General features: G+C 41.5%; 2 protein-coding genes and 1 long non-coding RNA gene across 4 annotated transcripts in view; 1 reads left to right on the forward strand and 2 right to left on the reverse strand.

Annotated features, from left to right (window-relative positions):
* LOC105035383 (uncharacterized) overlaps positions 1-10,709 on the reverse strand; it is a 28,063-nt gene extending 17,354 nt beyond the window's left edge. The window contains exon 1 of the long non-coding RNA XR_012134659.1: positions 10,450-10,709. This is a non-coding gene — a long non-coding RNA (uncharacterized lncRNA). The remainder of the gene's footprint in view (positions 1-10,449) is intronic.
* A 117-nt stretch (positions 10,710-10,826) lies between these two features.
* Positions 10,827-11,722, forward strand: LOC105035382 (pleckstrin homology domain-containing protein 1). Its single transcript, XM_010910929.4, has one exon. The coding sequence runs from the start codon at positions 10,903-10,905 to the stop codon at positions 11,377-11,379; it is 477 nt and encodes a 158-aa protein (XP_010909231.1). The 5' UTR covers positions 10,827-10,902; the 3' UTR covers positions 11,380-11,722.
* A 7,139-nt stretch (positions 11,723-18,861) lies between these two features.
* LOC105035381 (uncharacterized) lies at positions 18,862-23,145 on the reverse strand. 2 transcript variants are annotated; one of them, XM_019847315.3, is made up of 4 exons: positions 22,769-23,145; positions 22,282-22,678; positions 19,936-22,209; positions 18,862-19,446 (listed from the first exon to the last, which is right to left on the reverse strand). In XM_019847315.3, the coding sequence occupies exons 2-4, from the start codon at positions 22,631-22,633 to the stop codon at positions 19,064-19,066; spliced, it is 3,009 nt and encodes a 1,002-aa protein (XP_019702874.1). In that variant the 5' UTR covers positions 22,634-22,678; positions 22,769-23,145; the 3' UTR covers positions 18,862-19,063. The 2 variants fall into 2 exon arrangements, with proteins under 2 accessions (XP_019702874.1, XP_010909230.1); XM_010910928.4 differs by having other exon boundaries at positions 19,936-22,678; positions 22,769-23,144.
* Between the last annotated feature and the right edge of the window lie 810 nt (positions 23,146-23,955).

Genomic DNA, 23,955 nt, shown 5'->3' on the forward strand with positions numbered 1-23,955 from the left:
TCCTCACACTCCTCTTGGTCCGTGGCATCCTCTCGAGGTTGGCCTCCGGGGCGGGGGCCCCGACGGGAGAACCCCTCGGAGAGGCTCGGGGAACTGAAGACGGCAGGGAGCCGACGGGGATGGCAAAGACTGGTGCGAAGGGCGCTCTAAGTCGAAAAGGGCACCGATGGAGTGGCTGAGTGGCTAAACTCTCAGGCGGAAGAAAGGTGTCGACCCTCAGACGAAGTGAAGCCCCTGGAGGAAAGGCGGGGGCTTAAATAAGCAATAGGACCTGGTGCAGTTATGGTGGCAGATATCCCTAGGTCAACCAGTGTCCACCACGTGTCCCACTCACCGCGGCATAGGGCCGACCGTTTGCGGACCATTATGGCGTGACGCTTAGATTACGCCCTGGTGGGAGTTTCGAAAGGACTCTTCGAATCATCCTAATCGGAAAAAGGCTCCAGCACGCGCGCATTAAATGCCAAGATTTTCGAAGGCGGTCGTGTGCAGAATTCAAGGAAGCGACTTCGGCTATGAAAATTTTTTGTACTTCCTTCGATCGAAACTCGAACTCGGAAGTAGGGGGACTGGTGTTGGGTGTAAAACCCCCCAGCCGAAGTTCGTGTCAGGAGTGACCCCTCGGGGATTCTACCGGCGTCCGACTTCAGCAGCAGGAAGACTTCGTCCAGACTCCTACGGGAGCCGGACTTCGTCTCCGGCTCCAACTACAGGAAGGCTTCGTCCGGACTCCTACGGGAGCCGGACTCCGTCCCCGACTTCAGCAGCAGGAAGACTTTGTCCGGACTCCTATGGGAGCCGGACTTCGTCTCTGACTCCAACTACAGGAAGGCTTCGTCCGGACTCCTACGGGAGCCGGACTCCATCTCCGACTTCAGCAGCAGGAAGACTTCATCCGGACTCCTACGGGAGCCGGACTTTATCTCCGGCTCCAACTACAGGAAGGCTTCGTCCGGACTCCTACGGGAGCCGGACTCCATCCCCGACTTCAGCAGCAGGAAGACTTCGTCCGGACTTCTACGGGAGCCGGACTTCGCCTCCGACTCCAACTACAGGAAGGCTTCGTCCAGACTCCTACGGGAGCCGGACTCCGTCCCCGACTTCAGCAGCAGGAAGACTTCGTCCGAACTCCTACGGGAGCCGGACTTCGTCTCCGGCTCCAACTACAGGAAGGCTTCGTCCGGACTCCTACGGGAGCCGGACTCCGTCCCCGATTTCAGCAGCAGGAAGACTTCGTCCGGACTCCTACGGGAACCGGACCTCGTCCCCAACTCTGGTTGCAGGAAGACTTCGCCTAGACTCCTACGGGAGCCGGACCTCGTCCCCAACTCCGACTGCAGGAAGACTTCATCCGGACTCCTACGGGAGCCGGACTTCACCCCCGACGCCAATTGCAGGTGGACTCCGCCCGGACTCCTACGGGAATCGGGCTTCATCCCCGACTTCGACTGCTGGTAAACTTCATCTGGACTCCTACGGGAGCCGGACTTTGCCCCTGACTTTAATTGCAGGTGGACTCCACCCGGACTCCTACGGGAGCCAGGCTTCATCCCCGACTTCGACTGCTGGTAGACTCTCTCCGGACTCCTACGGGAGCCGGACTTCACCCCTGACTTTAATTGTAGGTGGACTTTGCCCGGACTCCTACGGGAGCCGGACTTCATCCCTGACTTTAATTGAAGGAAGACTCCGTCCGGACTCCTACGGGAGCCGGGCTTCGTCCCCGACTTCGACTGCTGGTAAACTACGTCCGGACTCCTACGGAAGCCGGATTTCGTTCCTGACTTTAATTGCAGGTGGACTTCGCCCAGACTCCTACGGGAGCCGGACTTCGCCCTTGACTTTAATTGCAGGTGGACTTCACCCAGACTCCTACGGGAATCGGACCTCGCCTCCGACTTCGACTGAAGGAAGACTTCGTCCGGACTCCTACGGGAGCCGGACTCCGAGCTTCTCTCAGACGGGTAGCTAGCCACCTCTCTCCGCCAGACACTCCAACCGAACTTCGGCCGACAGGCCTGGACCCCCTGGCAGGCTGCAGCAACAGCCACGACTCTGCTCCACCTCCTGCAACAGATTCCGCGCGGCTCCATCACTCCCTAGCAGGCCGCAGTAACGGCCATGACACTGCTCCACTTCCTGCGACGGATTTCGCGCGGCTCCATCACTCCCTGGCGGATCGCCATAATGACCACGATTCTGCTCCACTCCCTGCGACGGATACCGCGCGATTCCTCCACCCCCTGGCAAGTCGCGACAATGGACGCTGTTCCACTACGCACAACAGACTCCACGTGGCATGTCCCGGTGGCGGCCACGATCCCACTCCACTACTCTTCGCAACAAACTCCTCCTGATCCTGGGCAGCCCACTGCCAGACGGTTACAGATATCGCTATCAATCTGTTGCCCCCTCCGCCTATAAAAAGGGAGCCCCAGATACGTTATTCTCTAAGCTCTATTTTCTATCCTAAAACTCTGCTAAAATTTTCGTTCGAGCGCTCCATTCTTGTTGAGGCAGAGAACTGACTTGAGCGTCGGAGAGTCTTGCCGGAGCAACCTCACCTCCGGTTTAGACTTCTTTTGCAGGTCCCGACGGCGATCGCGACTCCCTTGACTCCATTTTCCCCGGCGCAGGCGGATTTTTGCACCAATAGAAATGAAAATCTTCATCAACCAAAGAAAGTATATAAAGGAAATACTCAAAAAGTCTGGAATAGAGACTTCAAAACCAATTAACACACCTATGAGCCCCTCATATAAGCTTGACAAAGATGAATATGATAACAATATAGATATTAAATTATATAGAGGTATGATAGGTTCCTTATATCTTACTGCAAGTAGGCCGGATATTATGTTTAATATTTGTATATATACTAGATATCAATTAAATCTTAACGAATCTCATCTGCTAGCTATCAAAAATTTTTTTAGATATTTATCAAGTACTCTTAATATTGATTTATGGTATACTAAGTTTTCATCTATTGATTTAATTGGATATTCTAATACGGATTTTGCTGGTTGCAAGTTAGATAGAAAAAATACTAATAGAATCTACTAATTTTTGAAAGTTAACTTAATCTTTTGATCTAGCAAGAAATAAAACTCGGTAGCATTATCAACGATCGAAGTCGAATATATTGCCGTCAAGAGTTGTTGTGCTCAAATCTTATGGATTAAGCAAAAACTTGAAGATTTTGGTATTAAACTTAATAAGATTTCAATAAGATGTGATAATATAAGTGCAATTAACTTAACTAAAAAATCAATTCAATATTCAAGATCTAAACATATTGAGATAAGATATCATTTCATAAGAGATCATGTGAAAAATGGTGATCTAATGCTTGATTTTGTTAACACTGATAGACAATTAGTAGATATTTTTATCAAGCCCCTAAGTGAGGATAGATTTAGCATGATTAGGAGAGAGCTAGAAATTTGTAATCCTTTTGACTAAATCATTCTTATCTCTCTCTCTCTCAAACTAAGTCAATTTAATCTAATTTGGACTCAATTCGATCAAAATCTCCTGATTTATCTTCATTTGAAATCATTAGAAAAGCCTTGACATCCCCAGTTTCTGATTTTCCTTGAAGACCATAGGGTGTTCCCGACTAATGCTCGAGTCGACTCGAATATGAATTCAAGTCGACTCCTGCTCGAGTTGACTCGAATAAAAATCTGAGTCGACTCGAGGATCGAGACCATAGTGCTTTATAGTTGGACCTGTAGTTCTCTTCTTTGCTCAAACTCCATTCCAACTGTCCCTAAGCCATCTCTTTCCTCTCCCAAAACCCTAGAAACAATGTCCCCATCCATTCTTGCCCTCCATCTATTCGTTTCTCCTTGATTCTTCATTGGATTCGAGCGGGATGGGACCATAGATGCGAACCATATGAAAATTAAAGCAGTCCTTATTTGAAGCATCCGAAGAAAAATGCTCCAGGGCTCGGACCGAAAGTGCTTCATCCTAAGGAGCCGAAATGAGTCGACCCGAGGCTCAGACTAAGGAAGAACCTGAGCGTGGACCTGAGGATCAAGGTACTGTTACCTCTCCTCCTCAGTCCTCTCCGTCAGAAAGGATGGCCGCTAGGGTTATCGCAATGGAAAGAAAAATTGATTTTAATTTTTTTGAGAGTTATGGATTTCTAGTAGGTCAGTGGATTAAGACTATGGGTTGGAAGAGTTTTTGTTCCTTGGATGTGCCAATGTATCCTCATCTTGTTAGAGAGTTTTATGCAAATCTAAGAAGAGGACCTAGTGAGATTGTTTCATCTGTTAAAGGAGTGCAATTTGAGATTTCTGAGGATAGATTTGCCTAAATCTTTGATCTTCCTAAGCATGAAATTGTGCTTGATAGACTGACTGACAAGAAGGAAGGGCTATGGCTCATTGTTGGAAGGGATGACATTGTTGGAGATGTTATGGACAACACCATATCCCTAGAGATGAGTGTTGCATCGTATGATCGATGAAATTTCATTCCAAAACTTGGCCGATTTGATTTTGTATCTAAAAAGGAGTTGATGGTGATGTTCTATGTAGTTCAGGGTATGCCTCTAAATCTCCCTGCTATCAGGATGCATCAGATGGGGGAGGTAGCTATAAAGAAGAAAGCATGTTTACCTTATGGGATGCCTCTCACCAAAGTATTCATGGAGGTAGGAATATCCTTGGAGAATGAAATGAGTAAGAAACTTTTCCACTTCGATGTTTATGATGATAGGACACTGAACTGTATGGGTTATAAAGTGGTTGGAGGCAGATGGATCAAGAAGATATCAAGACGAGAAACGGAAGTGAAGAGTAGAGTCTGGAGAGCCTTCCACTCCTGCTGCTCTAGCATCTTCATCTTTCTCTCCTCCATCATCAGTTCTTGCCCTAGCTCCTGCATCACCAATCTCACCAGCAGCACCACCTTCAGCTTCTGCAGTACCTGCTTTACCTCCTGTAGCTTCTACTTTTCATCCAGCAGCTTCAGACACAGCCTTTTTTGAGAGATTGGCTAATATGATTACCACGATTGTTAGAGCTGAGGTGCGAGTTCTGTCAAATAGAGTGGATGATCTTCAGACAGAGATTAGAAGACTCTCTGACAGACTGACAGCTATGGAGCAGAGACAGTCCAAGCCAAATGCACCCATTGATCTATCAGATTTAATCAGAGAGCTTGTCAGACTCAGAGAGAGTCTTGAGTCCAGAGATACTAATATGCAATCTACCATCAAAGGACTCGACAGGGCACAGCAGGAGGAGATCTTCTCTATACTCACTTTCATGGAGAGCCTGATCAATATGATACAGAGGGCAGTCCCAAGTGCAGTGCCAGCAACAGCAGCAGATGTTGTGGCCACAACAGCAACCAAAACATCCACCCCTCATCCCATTCATCCTACTCAGCCTTCCATCAGCCAGATCCAACCACCTTTCAGAGTCTACACTAGGGCTGATGTAAAGTTTCCGACTCCTTGGGCGATTGGTTCATCCAGTAGGACTAGAAGCCAGAGGGCCGGACTTTCCACCTCTAGGACTAGCTCTTCTAAGCCTTTAGAGATTCCATCTGATGAGGAGCAGAGATAGAGTCTTAGGTCTGCTTAGGATGATTACTAGGACCTTAGGTTGCTTATGTATTGACCTTTAGTTATGTTGACTTTCGATATATTTATGTACTGGTTATTTGAACTTATGTACTGTGATGATTGTATCTTGGTGTACTACTTTCATTATTTTGTGCAATACATTCATTTTGGTTGATACATTGTATGACTTTTATATAATCTAATGAATCTTATTTCTTATTCCTTGATTCATATTTCTTATAGCAAGTATTGATTGATGACAAAAAAGGGGAGTAAGAACTAAGTATATAAGCTAATGATACTCACATATTTGCTCTGATTTTACCTAAATGTGATATTGATATTGCTGATTTCACCTAAGTATGATATTGATATTGCTCTGATTTTAACTAAGTATAGAAGCACAAACTAAGGGGGAGTAAGAACTAAAAATAAAAAGAAACTATGCTCTGATTTTGTTAATGAAAATTTCAAATTTAATTTTAGGCTCAATTTCAACTTAATTCGATGTTGGTTTTATTCTGATAACATCCCAAAGATGTTAAGTTTTTGCTTTGATATTTAATTTTTATATCATTTCAGTTCTGATATATTGTCATTAAAATGCATTTGCTCTAATATGTTTTTAGAATTTTTTTGCTCTTATCTAAAATTTTTCAAAATTCAAGTTAACATATATCATGTTTTATATCATTTGCTCATATACTCAAAATTTTGTCATCATCAAAAAGAGAGAAATTGTTGATCCTAGGGATTGATTTTGATGGGTAACAAAATGTTTGAGTATATAATAGAACTAATGGTTTGATAAAGTAAATGTTTTAGGAAAATTCTAAACTATCAAAAGAGTGGATCTAAATGCCTAAATAAAACTTAAACAAAAAATTTTTGGAAGCCCATATGTTGTGAAAGGCCATAAAAATCAAGGTGGAAAAGGGACTAAAAAATTTAAGTTAAAAAGCCACTCATACCAAAAAATATTCAGAAGATTTTAGCTGATAGATATTCGAGTCAACTCAAATCCTATTCGAGTGGACTCGACTGGAAGAACAGAAGAAAACAGAAACATCTAGCATGCTGAAGTTTCAACCGGCACGTACTCGAGTTGTTTCGAATCCCATCCAAGTCGACTCCATATGAAAAGGATAAAAAGCAAGTTTTCAGCATCAAAAATTTGAATGGACTCGTAGTGGACTTGTTGACAGCTCAAGTCGACTCAAATTATCCGAGTCGAAATTCTTAGAGAAAGACAGAAGGCAATGTTTTTAGAAAAATTGGCTCGAGTGGACTCAGTTGGCCGAGCAGACTCGAAGCCCGATGGCTAATCCTGCAAATTTTTCAGAACTATACAGGTTTGGTTCTAATAGCTATTTCTCATATTCTAATGGTCATAAACAGCTTTTTGGCCTTCCAAGAGGTGTTAAACTTTCACCAAACTCAATGAAGAAGCAAGAGAACAAAAGAGAATCAAAGTGCAAGCCAGAAACCAAAAGAAAAGGCCAAAAGTATTTGTGTGCGATCATTCCTTAACCATTTGAAATATCAAATTATCAATATCTTTCCAGCAAGAAGACAAGCTCTACATCTGAAAAAGCTTCCTCAAAAGAGACTCCTCAAGCTTCATCGTCTTTTATCAGCTCATTAAAGGAGCTTTGTATTGTTTACTATTTTTCTTTTAATCTTTTTGCTGTTACTAGCTTCAATTGAGGATTGAAGCTAGAAAAAAAAGGCTCATCCAAGCCTTGAAATTGGATTGGAAGCCAGGAATTGGTTTAGGATTAGGTTTTGATTGGTGAACCTATATAAAACCAACTGGATTTTGAATAATGAATCTGAAAAAACTATCCGACTGTAATTTTGGAGAGATTATAGTGGAAATTACCAAGAGGAGCTTGGGGAGTGGATATAGGTGCTAGGGTGCACTGAACTATTATAAAATTTGGTTGTATTTGTAGTTTGCTTGCTTCATTTGTTGCTTTTCATTTGCATCTCATTTTAGCTCACATTGTTGCATTATTTTCTGCTCACTCCACTATTTTTTGAAAACAGCACATGGTTGTTTAATTTTTGAAAAACTCAATTCACCCCCCCCTCTTGGGTTGTCTAGCTGGGCAACAAAATTAAAAGAAAACAAAGAAATGTTTAATATGTCTCAGCATTATATTATATAAGCTCTCAGAAAACTGATGCAAAGGGAGAGTATCCATATGACCTTCTATATAAGCTGCACATGAATATATAAATCCAGATCTTGGTAGCAAAACCATTAGCTGCAGACCCTGACATCATTTTGATCACACACCTTATCTTTCTTTGCAAATTTGATCACACACCTGCCCTCTATGTGACCTTCCAACTTCACTGAACCCTTTAGAATTTTGGTCACAAACCTGATCTTTGCACCATATAATTGCACAACAACCTATCTGCAATGGAGCATTAAATACCATCATGTACATCTTTGCTCCTTTGAACAGCATGTGGAAAGTGATATGCGAAAGCTAACATGTGGTTAAATCACTCCAAAGAAGGAAGCAAGAAACAATGTTCAAAGATGCATGAAACACATGAGAAGCTGGTCACCAGAGATTTCCTGCAACTACCCTTCCATTTTCCACAGTTTGAACCAAGCTATGTGATTGTTTTGTTAGGAGCTTTCCATTATTTCATGAAACACTTCCTGTGAATTTCCCAATTTTCAAGAAGCGAAGTAAAATTTGTTCCAGAAGAGTTTGTTGGAGAAGCTTGATGACATGAGACAAGCCTGTCCCAACAATTAATGGTTCTATCATGTTCAATACTTTGACAATCATGTAATTAAAACATGAGTTTACACAAGCACTTGTTAGGTGCTCCCAAATTTGCTGTCTTCGTAGACATGCTTCTTCAATCAGTAGCAAACCCTGATAATAAGCTATCATGGCTGCCTCACCTCAATTGACTCATTCTAGGTCCTATGTATAATTCAAATATAGTACAGTTACAATAACCAACAATATGAACATGGCTGGTGGCTAAGCAAACTTGATCTTCAAAGTTTTGCAAGTACTCTAGTTCCATGTGTTATAACCTGAAATAATAATATGAAAAGTGCCAACCTCATCTACTCTTGATTTGACATGCAATTCACAGAAAGATTCTAAATATATTTTAATCAACATATTGCAATACCTAGACATGACTTTTGCAAGCAAAGGTCTGCAGAAATAATAAGCATCTTAGTTCGAGTGACACTTTGTAGACTTTCCCCTGACGACAATTAATGTAATTGATTTTAATGTTAGAAAGCATAAAAAACCACCAACTAATTTAAAATTATGTGGCATAAAGCATTAGAACAACAGCAATTTTTGCCACACTTCTATACCATATCTCTATTACAACCACATTGCCTTACATCAGGACTTCAATATTCTAATTCCACAAGCTTAAAATTAAAATTAGATAAACTGCAAAGTATAAGGACAAATCATGGAGACTGGAAAGCACTTAAGCAAATTTACCTGCTATAGAAGTTAAATCGAGAAGACATCGTCATTTAGGTTAGTCATCACAGTTGTGATTTTGTACATTCCAACTTGTCTATATGAAAAATATAACTTATTGTCATAATGATCTTCTTGTGGACTTCAGGTATTGCCGCATTGTGGATTGCCTTTACAAGAAAATTCCAGGAATTTTTTTTTGCTTAAAATGTTTTTTGTTAAGAAGAAAATTTACCTTTAGGTTGGTCCTATGATGGACGAAAGTACCACCTGAAGATATACTAGTTGCTTTTATACTTTTTGTGATTCAATATTGCTTCTTTTTCTTGGTATTTGAAAGAAATCAAAATCTTCAACTAGAATGAAGATCGATAACATACCTTTGGGAGGCATATGGTCAAATGTTTCCAGGAACTTTCTTTGCTAGACTTATGTGCTTTAAGTTTCTTGGTGTGTTCTTGAACATCTCTTCCTTGTTATAGCATTAATTTACTGTCAGGAATCCATTTGCAATTAAAATGGAAACTCTTTCCCACAACCTAATAGTCATTTGGATTCATGGATGACAGAGGGGGATAAGAAGGAGGAGAGAAGTCTTTCTCTCTAATTTTCTTTCTTTTTGATCCCCTTCCTATCATCACGAAGTAGTTGGGGAAGTTTTTGGGAGTTTGTGGAAGTTATGATAACCACACCAACTAGTTATCATCATGCAAAAACGCCCACATGAATCAGGACTTGAACCGGGCCTGGGCATGCCCTCATGGGCGCCCATCTTTGGTTTCCAACAGTACTGCTACTAAACTTTGATGTTATCTGGCACCCTGTTTCGATTACTTGTATCTTCTAAATTAATAGCAAGGAGATTTTGAAAACATGCTATCAGCATCATATTTTATTTCTTTAGGTATTGCTGGTTCTGTTAAAACTTAATGGTCGGATTATAAACCCTTCTTGAGTTTTTAAGCACTTCTTGGGATCACTAAGCACATAACATCTAGCAAACACCTGAAAACCAATCAACAGCAATCGTAGTGGTATAACCAGAAGTCATTGCATGGAGGTTAATCTTATGCTCAATCAGTTAATCAAGTAATGCAAGATACATATATATATATATATATATATATATATATAAAAGGTTTAAACAAGTGACATTAACAAAAAATATCTAACTCATTCAAAACAAACCCTAGGAGATATATTTTCCTAGTTTCTGACGCTTGCTGACCCTGTAATTCAACAAGCAAAATAAATTCGATGGTTCACCAGTTGATAACATGAATCCTAGACGAAGAATATGGATTAAACAAATCGTACAATCTCTTATTTAATTTATAGGGACAATTCATCGAACGCATAGCGTTGGAACATAGATACCTCGAAGAAACGCTAATCTTTCTAGATTTTATGAAGTCCGTATCAGCTGAGAGATTTTTTGAGAGATGGAAAAGAGAGAGTGTGCGTGGTAGCGATAACGCGGGAGAAGCAGAGATGGGGCGAAAGATCTCTTGAATCGGCATTCCTTCTATTTCCAGAAGCAGCGTTCCTCTTTGCCGGGCCCCGTTCTCTTGGTTTTTGCTTCGCACCGTATATATTTACAAAAAGTTACCCCGCCTTACCTATTAATTAATTAGGTAAAAAGGGCGAGCATTCGGCAAGTGAGGTGGCGACTTTAACGCTGAGCGAGAGCACCAGAACGCGCACCTTCTCTTATTCTTCTCTCAGGGACATGGAAATAATTCCAAACCCGAAAGCGAGCATCAGATATCAGTCATTCCATCCAAGCGATAGCAACAAGGAAGAGGGAACAATCGGCGGCGCGCGTCAGAGATGGCGAGCCTGTGGAGGGCGGCGTTGGGGGGGTCGCGTGGGGCGGAGGACATGGGCGGGGGCGTCGAGTTCTGGTCCAACCCGGAGCGGGCGGGGTGGCTAACCAAGCAAGGGGAGTACATCAAGACGTGGCGCCGCCGGTGGTTCGTGCTGAAGCAAGGGAAGCTGTTCTGGTTCAAGGAATCTGGGGTGACCCGGGCGTCCGTCCCGCGGGGGGTGATCCCCGTGGCTTCCTGCCTCACCGTGAAGGGCGCCGAGGACGTGCTCAACCGGCAGTTCGCTTTCGAGCTGTCGACCAACCGCGAGACCATGTACTTCATCGCCGACTCCGAGAAGGAGAAGGAGGAGTGGATCAATTCCATCGGCCGCTCCATCGTCCAGCACTCCCGCTCCGTCACCGACTCCGAGGTCGTAGACTACGACAGCGCCCGCCACCACGCATCCGCCGATCAGCGCTACATGGAAGGATCCTCATGAATCAGATGCAGCGCGTCACTCCGGGGCCCCTCATGTGCATCGCAATCTACGGTTTCTTCTCTTCTCTTTCTTTCCTTTCTTGGGTGTGCTTCTCTTGATCGTGTTGTACGGACTGTCTGCTGTTATTAATTGCGCCGTCTATCTGTACATCTCTGACTGCTTTTATAATCTGGCAGTGCTGGGAATCGATGTATAGGATCTATTCTTGTTGGTTGGGTCTCGATCCTTATCAATTATCACATGCTTCAATCTCCCTATTTTGCCTTCTTCTTGTTATGTATTCCTGTGATTTATGTGTAAGACATCTTGTTCCTTCCTTATACTATGTTCGATTCTTCTGATATTTCTTGTTATCATTAGCAAGTAATCGTATTGCAAGATCGTCGATGAGATGTGTGAACCCCTCTTTACTCATTCATCGAAATTTTGTGCGGTTTCTTTTCTTTTTGATTTAAATAATTCTAGTTGTCTTCTCTATGGATGCTATTTGTTGGTTTTCAGATTTGTTCTCCTTGCGTTATGTAATTTGATTGCTAAGAGAGCTCTTAGAAACGGAATTTGATATCATGTAGCGGTCATACTCTGTTCGAATGCCAGGCACGTTATTGAACATCCTTGTTACTGGTTCACAGAATCTTTTTTTTTTTTACTTGTCTTAATAACGACCGGTTCTGGCTATCTTTTTTATGGGGCTTTTTATCACCTCTTGGATGTCCATTTTACTGCACAAAAGTCATGACATGCTCTTGCGATCATTGAGCTTATATCCTGAGAACCATTCATCTGGTGATTTTTAAAAAAAAAAAAATAATATGCAGATTTTGTTTCGACTAAATTGAAAGTGCTTAGTTATTATTGACTGGAAATTTATGGGTAGTTGTGCCCTTTATATCCTCTATGTTCGGGATCAAATATAGAGTGCCTATTTGATCCCAGCAACCTTCACCAATTATTCCTCATTACCTCCCTTACCTGATTCCTTTTCCAATAGTAGAACCTTTCCTTATCATCTTCATATCTCATGGTTTGAAGGTTATCAGAAGCACATAAAATCACATTTTACTGTTTCTTTTTTTTTGGGGGGGGGGGGGCGGAACAGTCCAATTCTCCTGCTGAATTTTTTGCTATGATCACCATGCCAATGAGACTGTTTTGATGGTTGGTTGAGCTTGCAAATGCAAGGCGCCATGCCATCGAGGATCGGAGATGGGAGATGCAGGAGAGTGAGTCCTCTCTCTCTATGGACCAACAATGAGAACTCTCTCCCTCTTGCAATGAGTTCCCAAGTGGTGTGGATGCCACCCTTTACCTCACACTCGGAGCAGCTGTGGGCAGCCTTGTTGAGTAGGGAGGATTAGGTTTGCACACTCCTGGATTGGGTCGAATCAGATAACCAGGATCAAATGCCAGAAGAAAGGCACTATGATGAAATATGGATATTGGGAGATTTGTGGCAGGGGTAGTGGTGGAGAGGAGGAAGAGGATGGTATGGTGGCAAAGAGGAGGAAGGTGATGGTGTAGAGTAGGGAACTCCAGATTTATCAAGGGAGGGCAGGGCAAGATGTGGGAGGTGGTTGAGGTGGAGGAGGGTGTGTGTGTGTGTTTTTTTTGGTTCCATGACGGCCCCGGGGGGGGGGGCGCGCGTGGGGGTTGGGATGGGTGGTTTGCATGGATGAGCCTACGGCTTCTCCTGCAACCAATTTTGGCTGCAACTTAAGCTTCGGTATGCTGGGGTTTCATTTATAGGGCCGCTGGAAGTTGTCATGCATTGCAAGTCCAACTACAGGACACCAACAACTGGGATGGCCTGCCTTGGACTGGACTTGTAGGGAAGGTCAACCTGGATCATGCCAAACGGCCCCTAACATCAATAGGACTAGGGACAAAACTCAGAAGCAGCCATGGTGGACAAGTGAATTTTCAGGCACTACGTGCTTAAACTAAAAGGATGCTTTTCACCAAGCTCACATCTCTTTAATCTATGCTAGAGATGATGGGCTTTCTATGATTTTCATACAAGTGAAGATACCAATGTTAGTAGTGTTTAGTGATTATATGTGGTCTAGGTTTAATGTTATTTAGAATTCCAGAAGAAAGAGGAATGAGATGTGGTATTAGTGGAACCAAAAATCAGTAAAAGGAGATGATCAATATTGATGGCCAGGAGACATTGCAGGATGATCATATTCCTTATTTTGCATCAGTTCAAAAAACAAGGGATTGAATGAACAAATGGGTGGACGCAGAATTTGATCCCGATGGATTGAAAATTAAACTGATTCATATATACAGTTGCCTTTGTCTGAAACAGTTCTGTTGTTAGACTGAGCATGTTGGAAGACAAGAGTTGTCAATTGGCGGTAGCCTCTTCCCTCCCCTCTTTAAATTTGCTTATGTCTTCTTACATATTTTCTTTTTTTTTTTTTTGGTAATAGTATTCAATAAAAATGGCAACCAACCAAATTGAAGCTTGGGTGGTGCCTCTAATGAAGATCAAGGGTGCTTTATGGAACATTTCAGTAAATCTGTGGAATGCTTTATTCTTGCTTTATGATAAATAATATGTGGGAACGGTCTTATATTATTCTGCTGGCTATTGAACCTTTCCTGTGGTACATTTCCAAGTGAGCAGAAAGCAAACATTTAAACCTCCGAAAGCCAATTTCTAAAATTACAAGACTTCTCAAAACTGACCACTAATGTACGGATCAGCCACAGTAAAAATTAATTGGAACATGTGACATTTTTCATGTTGTTGTGTGTCCTATCACAGATTTAAATTTCAAAGAGCCAAGGGATTGTGGAGCTGTATTTTGCAAACCTTATAAGCACATCCCATTTTGCATGTATTTTCATGCCAATGTCTGTCATAATTTAACAAATTTAATCAACCTCTTATCTGCTTCTTATAATGTTGCTATCATTGCATTTCTTGATTAATACGTCATTGCAATCTATAATCCTTGTCACTTGCTCAGGCAAAGCCTTTTTCAGAAAATATGTAGAGATCTAAAGTATCATTTGATTCTTCCTTAGTGTCTTTCCGACCAACATTTCCAGTGGGAAGATTTTATAGCTGTTAACAACTCCTTGTATTCACGTAATGCCTCCTGTACTATGCATATAAAACACCACTTCGCAAAATAAGATAACATGTTCTAAAGAGAGGAGGATGGAGCATTCAGTGAATAACAAATGGTGACTTATCCTTAATTCATGAAGCATTGAAAGATATATAGGGGATAAGATTACCTTAGGAGCTAAGTGACTTGGATATGAATATACAGTGAAATTTTTGGACACTTATCATTGTTGTTTTGATGATTGATTTCATAAAAATTGTGGATTTTGTACAGGAGCTCACTAATTTGGTAAATACCAAAGCCTCATCTGTTTCATGACATTAGTGAAATTTGTTGGGAACTACTTGTGCTTGTTGTCTCCATGGTTGATTCCATCGTAGTTATGGATTTTGTATTTGTTAAACTTGATTATGAATTTTTTTGGCCTATCCATTATAGGTTTGACTGTTTTACTTTTTTGATTTTTAGACATTTGTTAAACAAATTTCCTTGTTAATTAGCAATTCAATTATCTCTTCTCTGGCTTTGCGCCACTGATCTTGGTATGTGGCCAATTTGGGAATATTTCAAGCGCATCACAGCACTGATCGGTAAAGTTAATGATTTTTCTCTTAATTGTCAATTGTTGAGACATATGTTGGTAAAATATTTTTGATTTTTTTTAATCTTATTACATGATTCATTAGAATACTGGGTCACAAAAGTAAACAAAGACTAACAGTTATGGATTTTGTACCTGAAGCAATGTATCATCTTGGCTCGAATTATAGGATGTTTTGGACTAGAATGTTGCTGGTCCAAAATCACCAGGCTATTTTGAACTTGTTCTCGTGAATAAATTATAGGATGTTTCAGACAGGAATATTGTCGGTCCAAATAACTCAAACGAGCAGTACATTTATCATGTTCAAGCAGGATGCTTTATGGTTTCAGATCACAGCGAATAGTGGTGTTGGAATTCTGGTGAAGGATGATCCAATGCAAAAGCAAACATCACAGGCTATAGAAATTCTTCAAACAAGGTTCCAATTTCAAGGCATACTTCCTATCAACTTTTGGAAGAATCTCCTTTTGGCATGAAGTTGAATACCATGGTTTTAAGTTCATTGGTTTAAATTCATTGCTACGGAAGTCCAAGGTTGAGAAGATTGTGACAAGGTTCCATTGATCTGAGGCTTTGCATTTTGCGGTTGCTCTTCTGCAAAAAACTAGATTGCAGGTTTTGTTTTATCAGGACCCAGATTTCCATCCTATTCAGAGCTGTAAATTTGGAGGCCAATCAAATTGTCTTCTGCGAATCGGCTGGTGGCTTTGTAATGGAAGGTAAAGTGGGATTAATTCCGAAAATGTTCCACTAGCGTATGGAGCAGCGGATAGAATATTAACATAAAAAATAGGATCTGGCCAGCAAGAGGGGTGATAATCGCAAGAAGAGGTACTTTAAATCCCGGAATACCCCACAGCTTGCCATTTCTGATGACAAACTGAAACAGTGGGGGATTCAAAGATATTCCTTTTCTTTGTCATTTTCAGCTTGGATTTCATTTCACCTTGAAGAAATTGCAAGGAGACTTACACTGTCCATGCATTGAATCCTGGCATCCATAAACTACAACGAGACTCAGGCTTTCTATGATGTTAATTACGAAAGTTGGTGAAAGATTTTTCTCTATTTGCTTCTATGAAATTTGAAAAGACAAAGCTATAATGATTCAATTGAACACCGTGAAAGATTGACTATTTTTCTATAAAGGATACAAGGTTTATGCTTTTTCAAGGTTTCGCGGAATTTGTTGTAAATAATGCTTTCAAGATAACATATCTCTGCACCATGTCTATCATAATTAGCAATTCAATTATCTCTTCTCTGGCTTTGCGCCACTGATCTTGGTATGTGGCCAATTTGGGAATATTTCAAGCGCATCACAGCACTGATCGGTAAAGTTAATGATTTTTCTTTTAATTGTCAATTGTTGAGACATATGTTGGTAAAATATTTTTGATTTTTTTTAATCTTATTACATGATTCATTGGAATACTGGGTCACAAAAGTAAACAAAGACTAACAGTTATGGATTTTGTACCTGAAGCAATGTATCATCTTGGCTCGAATTATAGGATGTTTTGGACTAGAATGTTGCTGGTCCAAAATCACCAGGCTATTTTGAACTTGTTCTCGTGAATAAATTATAGGATGTTTCAGACAGGAATATTGTCGGTCCAAATAACTCAAATGAGCAGTACATTTATCATGTTCAAGCAGGATGCTTTATGGTTTCAGATCACAGCGAATAGTGGTGTTGGAATTCTGGTGAAGGATGATCCAATGCAAAAGCAAACATCACAGGCTATAGAAATTCTTCAAAGTTCCAATTTCAAGGCATACTTCCTATCAACTTTTGGAAGAATCTCCTTTTGGCATGAAGTTGAATACCATGGTTTTAAGTTCATTGGTTTAAATTCATTGCTACGGAAGTCCAAGGTTGAGAAGATTGTGACAAGGTTCCATTGATCTGAGGCTTTGCATTTTGCGGTTGCTCTTCTGCAAAAAACTAGATTGCAGGTTTTGTTTTATCAGGACCCAGATTTCCATCCTATTCAGAGCTGTAAATTTGGAGGCCAATCAAATTGTCTTCTGCGAATCGGCTGGTGGCTTTGTAATGGAAGGTAAAGTGGGATTAATTCCGAAAATGTTCCACTAGCGTATGGAGCAGCGGATAGAATATTAACATAAAAAATAGGATCTGGCCAGCAAGAGGGGTGATAATCGCAAGGAGAGGTACTTTAAATCCCGGAATACCCCACAGCTTGCCATTTCTGATGACAAACTGAAACAGTGGGGGATTCAAAGATATTCCTTTTCTTTGTCATTTTCAGCTTGGATTTCATTTCACCTTGAAGAAATTGCAAGGAGACTTACACTGTCCATGCATTGAATCCTGGCATCCATAAACTACAACGAGACTCAGGCTTTCTATGATGTTAATTACGAAAGTTGGTGAAAGATTTTTCTCTATTTGCTTCTATGAAATTTGAAAAGACAAAGCTATAATGATTCAATTGAACACCGTGAAAGATTGACTATTTTTCTATAAAGGATACAAGGTTTATGCTTTTTCAAGGTTTCGCGGAATTTGTTGTAAATAATGCTTTCAGGATAACATATCTCTGCACCATGTCTATCATAATTAGCAATTCAATTATCTCTTCTCTGGCTTTGCGCCACTGATCTTGGTATGTGGCCAATTTGGGAATATTTCAAGCGCATCACAGCACTGATCGGTAAAGTTAATGATTTTTCTTTTAATTGTCAATTGTTGAGACATATGTTGGTAAAATATTTTTGATTTTTTTTAATCTTATTACATGATTCATTGGAATACTGGGTCACAAAAGTAAACAAAGACTAACAGTTATGGATTTTGTACCTGAAGCAATGTATCATCTTGGCTCGAATTATAGGATGTTTTGGACTAGAATGTTGCTGGTCCAAAATCACCAGGCTATTTTGAACTTGTTCTCGTGAATAAATTATAGGATGTTTCAGACAGGAATATTGTCGGTCCAAATAACTCAAATGAGCAGTACATTTATCATGTTCAAGCAGGATGCTTTATGGTTTCAGATCACAGCGAATAGTGGTGTTGGAATTCTGGTGAAGGATGATCCAATGCAAAAGCAAACATCACAGGCTATAGAAATTCTTCAAAGTTCCAATTTCAAGGCATACTTCCTATCAACTTTTGGAAGAATCTCCTTTTGGCATGAAGTTGAATACCATGGTTTTAAGTTCATTGGTTTAAATTCATTGCTACGGAAGTCCAAGGTTGAGAAGATTGTGACAAGGTTCCATTGATCTGAGGCTTTGCATTTTGCGGTTGCTCTTCTGCAAAAAACTAGATTGCAGGTTTTGTTTTATCAGGACCCAGATTTCCATCCTATTCAGAGCTGTAAATTTGGAGGCCAATCAAATTGTCTTCTGCGAATCGGCTGGTGGCTTTGTAATGGAAGGTAAAGTGGGATTAATTCCGAAAATGTTCCACTAGCGTATGGAGCAGCGGATAGAATATTAACATAAAAAATAGGATCTGGCCAGCAAGAGGGGTGATAATCGCAAGAAGAGGTACTTTAAATCCCGGAATACCCCACAGCTTGCCATTTCTGATGACAAACTGAAACAGTGGGGGATTCAAAGATATTCCTTTTCTTTGTCATTTTCAGCTTGGATTTCATTTCACCTTGAAGAAATTGCAAGGAGACTTACACTGTCCATGCATTGAATCCTGGCATCCATAAACTACAACGAGACTCAGACTTTCTATGGTGTTAATTATGAAAATTGGTGAAAGATTTTTCTCTATTTGCTTCTATGAAATTTGAAAAGACAAAGCTATAATGATTCAATGGAACACCGTGAAAGATTGACTATTTTTCTATAAAGGATACAAGGTTTATGCTTTTTCAAGGTTTCGCGGAATTTGTTGTAAATAATGCTTTCAGGATAACATATCTCTGCACTATGTCTGTCATAATTATGTTGCTGCCTCTTCATTCACATTTGTCTGCCATGGCCACCAAAGACGTGTACACTGCTATTTAACTCAGGTACCGCCTCTAAGAAGCCTGGCTCTGATAGCATGCAATTTCGTGACGACGTCTCTCATCTCCAGCCGTGCATTTGGTTGTGCTACAGAACAGGATAGACCAATACCAATTACTGAAATCAAGCACTGCTCTATTCTGCTGCTCATGATGCTATGTTGCCTCCCATAAGACATCATTTCTTCATCTGCTATTAGGAAGGATCGTGGATCAATAATTTCCATTGTTCGCTCAGGATGTACCATTCTTGCAAGATCATGGAGGCATGATCCATCATTGAATGCTTCATCGGTTGGCCGCTTCCCTGTAAACATTTCTAATAGAAGAATGCCATAGCCGTACACGTCACCTCTCGTAGAGATTTCACCGCCCATGCCATACTCTGCAGTTCACGACCATCATTTTCCCTTTTTGAAGTGAATAGGAGGGAGTAGGAAGCTACCCTCATTTTATTAAATGAACAAAGAACTCACGAACTTCGTTCTCAAGCAGTGGATTGAAATATTACTGATCCATCAAATGGAAAAAAGCATAATTGATGTTCCATCCCTTCCACCTATGATATATTAGATCAAAGTTTTGGAAGCATATCTACAGGGAGGTTTTTTCATTAAAAAAAGGTACCATCAAAACTAATCCATGAAAAAGGAAAATCCCGTTGGTTTATCAATAAGAAGACTTTTCTTTGCTATGGTCTAAATAGTGGTGAATTTGTGATCAACTCTACAAATAGCTATTCAATCATTGGATGATAACCATAATTCTAAGTCGAGACAGGCAGTCATAATTCTCAGCTAGTTGTTAAAATCTATCATTAATCATGCAAAATATGACAATGTGAAGGTGGAGATCGAATGACACAAGCCATTACCTGGAGGAACGTACCCTACGGTCCCTTTGATCCCAATGGAGCTGGTTTGAACTTTAGAAATCTCGTGCTTGAGCAGTACCTTGGCTAACCCAAAATCGCTCACATGGGCAGTCAATTCATCATCTAGAAGGACGTTGCTTGGCTTAAGATCACAATGAACTATGGGTACCTGGCATTGGTGATGGAGATAGTCTAATGCGGAAGCTACATCAATGATTATGTTTAACCTCTGAAAAATGTTGAGAACTTTGGAAGGATGCTGCTCCCCTGGACCTGGATGTAACCACTCCTCTAGACTCCCGTTGGGCATAAACTCATAAACTAGAGCTTTGAAATCATTGCCAACAGAATCGATGCTCGAACAACAAGTCAAGATCCTGATAAGGTTGCGATGCCGGATATTGCTTAGGGCTTCACACTCAGCCATGAAGGTGGTGGAAGCTCCATGGTTTCGAAGGTTGATGACCTTTATGGCGACCATGGATCCACTACCGTCCAAAGTTCCTCTGTAGACAAGACCGAACCTTCCTTTACCGATCAAATTTTTTGAGGAAAATCCATCAGTGGCCTTACGTAGCTCTCTGTAAGAGATCTTCATGTAGGGCTCCTCCAGGAAAGATGGGGTGTGTTGGGGAGTCTTTCTGGACCTTCTCATCAAACCATAAAATATAAAACCAATACATGATAGTAAAGCTAGAGCTGCTAGCGTACAGGCAGTTGGGATGACTATTTTGGCTAGCCGGTTGCTCGCCTTTGTCTCAGAAGTCGTAACAGGGCATTCAGGCAGTCGTAGCTCCGGAACACCTCCACAAAGCTTGGCATTCCCTCCTACAGAAATAGCACTAACATTTCTGAACACCCCTTCTTGCGGTAATACACCCTCCAGATTGTTGAATGACAGATTCAAATGCCACAAAGCATGTATGTTCACTAGATATTCTGGGATCTGTCCCGATAAATTGTTTCTTGAAAGATCGAGATACTGGATACCTCTCAACAGCCGCCAAGATGAAGGAATGGCTCCTTCAAACTTGTTGTTCTGCATGTGCAGATATTCCATGCTCTCACAATCACCCAATGCTTCAGGAATTTCACCTGAAAGTCTGTTCCCAGATATATCCAGCTCCCCAAGATTCTTCAGTTTACCCACCTCCACCGGCAGGTATCCAACAAGCGAGTTGCGAGCGAAACCGAGAAATATTGATAGGGAGGAGATACCGATGACTTGTGTCGGTATTGTACCGTTGAGTTTGTTGTCGGAAAGGTCTAGAAATTGCAAATTGATGCACTGCCCAAGGCTCGAAGGAATGCTTCCTTCCATATCATTTTTCCCTAAACGGAGATCAAACAACCGAGAGAGATTGCCAAGGGAGAGTGGAATTGATCCTGAGAGTTTGTTTCCAAACAAGCTTAATAGTCGTAAATTCTGAAGCCTCCCAATGGACTCTGTAATACTACCGGCAAGGATGTTGTTTTCCATACGCAGCACGGTTAAGCCAGCCAGGTTCCCGATCCCATCAGGGATAGTTCCGCGTATGTGGTTCCCACCCAGGATGAGCATAGAGAGTTGGGTGGAGAGGTTGGCGATGGAATTGGGTAGCACGCCTTCGAATCTATTGCTGTCAAAGTCCAAAAGCTTCAATTTTGTGCAATTGCTCAATGTATGGAGGAAATCCAAACCGGGAGCATCCCCCGCTCCCAGCTGATTGCCTTCGAAGTTTAGCCAAAGGAGACCGCCTAATCTTCCCAGATCTGCTGGCACCGATCCGCTGAAGTAGTTGTAACCAAAATCAAGATTCATTAGGCCGGAAGCATTCGATAATGAAACTGGAATTGGTCCGGCGAACTGGTTACCGCCCGCATAAAATGTCTCGAGCCTTGGAAGAGCTAGACCTAAATTTGGTGGGAGGCTTCCATGCAGTTGGTTGGTCGCAATGGCGATGAAAGTGAGAGCCGAGAGATTGTAGAGGGATCGAGGTATCGTACCTGATATTTGATTTTCGGCAATCTGAAGAAACTCCAGTCCTGAGATCAGGCCGATTCCATGGGGGATGCTCCCCACAAGGTTATTTCTTCCCATGACCAGCGTGGTGAGAGATGAGAGGTTTCCGATGGATGGTGGGATGCTGCCGGTGAGATTATTAACAAGCAGCTGCATCTCTTGTAGCTTCGGCAGTGAGGTGAGCTCGGTGGGTATCTCTCCCACGAGCACATTGTCGCCCAAGAACAATTGCCTCAGTTCCTTGCAGCTGGATAGATTGGCAGGGATCGGCCCTTTGAAATAATTAGAAGTCAGGTTGAGTATTCTCAAACTGGCGAGTTTTCCAAGCTCTTGGGGGATATTACCGTACAGATGGTTGTCTCCGAGGTTAAGTTCCTGGAGTAAGGTGAGGTTTCCGAGAGATGGAGATAATGATCCAGCCAACCTTTTGGATTGCAGGCTGATGATTGTCACCCTTTGGCTGTTGGCGCTGCATTTTATCCCTTCCCATTCGCAGAATTGGACGGTGTCGTTCCAGGAGCTCAAGGCTCTGGCGGGGCCATCGGTGATCTGACCTTTAAATGCGAGCAGGGCAAGCCTGTCGGTTTCGTTTCCGGCAACAGGTGCTGCAGCTTCTGTTACCAGGATATCAACACACAAAATCATGCATAAGCATAGACAAGCTACAGAGTTCAGGAACTTTTGGGGACGCTCCATTTGGATTAGAGAAGTGAACTTTTGGAGATGCCACGGCGTCTCTTACTTCACCAAAAGAAAATGTAACCAGCAAAGTTTAGCTCAAGCTAATTAAAGAGAGAGAAAATAAAAAATAAAAAAAAGAGAGGGGCTCACAGATACTCTGGACAAGGAGAGTGGAGAAGATGCCATCCATATATACAAAGATTAATTGAATGCAGCTTTTGACGGTTGCTAATAAAATAATGGGGTCTAGAAATGGTAGCCTATCTAGCAAATTTGTTTCGGTGATCCATCTTTTAGCTGTTTCTCTTGAAGTCACCGTCTTTCAAAAATCTACTTATCTCGGCATGTAATCTCCCTAATGATAAATCTTGTTCACACAACACCTACAGGTCGGTCAGTCTTCACCAATTCAGGACTCAACGCATATGGGAACAAAATCCCTAAGGTAGTTGGGAATTTTCTGATGAGCTCCGTCAGCATTGCCCAAGGGATAGACATTTGATAGTGGCAGTCTATGTAGCTTCGCCAATCTTTTATGTCGTTTCTCATGCGGTCACCATCTTCTTACAGAAATATCCTTGTCCGACACGTAATCTCCTAAACGATAAGTCTTCTTGTTCAAACACCATCTCCAGACCCAGGCAATCTTCAATAATTTAAGTCTCAATGTGTGTGAGAACAGAATTTCTGGGGTTGTTGGGGAGTTTCTGATAAGCTCCATCAGCATTGCCGAAGGGGTGAGTCGAAATGCAAGGTGGGAGCAAAAAGAGCGAGTGGATGGGGGAGACAAACACGACATTAAAGACCCCGCAAATTAATTGCCTGCCAAGCTGAAGGAAAATGATAAATTATTATTAGATTGTTGCTGGTCAGAATGGGTATGGGCCACCCTCTCTGTCCACCCCCTCCCCACCAACTCCACGTTCGCCTTCTTGGGAAAGAGACATCTTTTTGACTCATCGTTATTGCCTCCACGTTCGCCTTCTTGAAAAAGAGACATCTTTTGACTTATCGTTATTGTTAAAATATTTATAAAAAAAAATAAATTAAAAAAAATAAAAATTTTATATTCTTTTCCATCGCACACAATACATCCCAAACATTTATATATTAATATATAGATTCCACATAAAAAACTAATATAGATTGATACAAGTTGTTACATGATCTGATACAAATATATCATGATTTGATACATGGTTGTTACATGATCCCTAAAATTATACTACTATTCCCCTTAAACTTAAGATGGTATAAGTGCTGGCTTGAGTTTGAAAATCAAATTGCGAATATACTTAGAAATTAGTATGGCAAATCAAGAGGTGAAGTAGCATCTC

This window comes from Elaeis guineensis, chromosome 10 (genome assembly GCF_000442705.2).
Source record: "Elaeis guineensis isolate ETL-2024a chromosome 10, EG11, whole genome shotgun sequence".
Lineage (NCBI taxonomy): Eukaryota > Viridiplantae > Streptophyta > Magnoliopsida > Arecales > Arecaceae > Elaeis > Elaeis guineensis.

Excerpts from the sequence above, each read along its gene's own strand:
- LOC105035382 (XM_010910929.4), top strand. The coding sequence starts at position 10,903 with ATGGCGAGCCTGTGGAGGGCGGCGTTGGGGGGGTCGCGTGGGGCGGAG.
- LOC105035381 (XM_010910928.4), bottom strand. The coding sequence starts at position 22,633 with ATGGAGCGTCCCCAAAAGTTCCTGAACTCTGTAGCTTGTCTATGCTTA. Across the intron at positions 19,447-19,935 it reads CGTAGGGTACGTTCCTCCAG|AGTATGGCATGGGCGGTGAA; the intron begins GTAATGGCTTGT and ends CGTGAACTGCAG.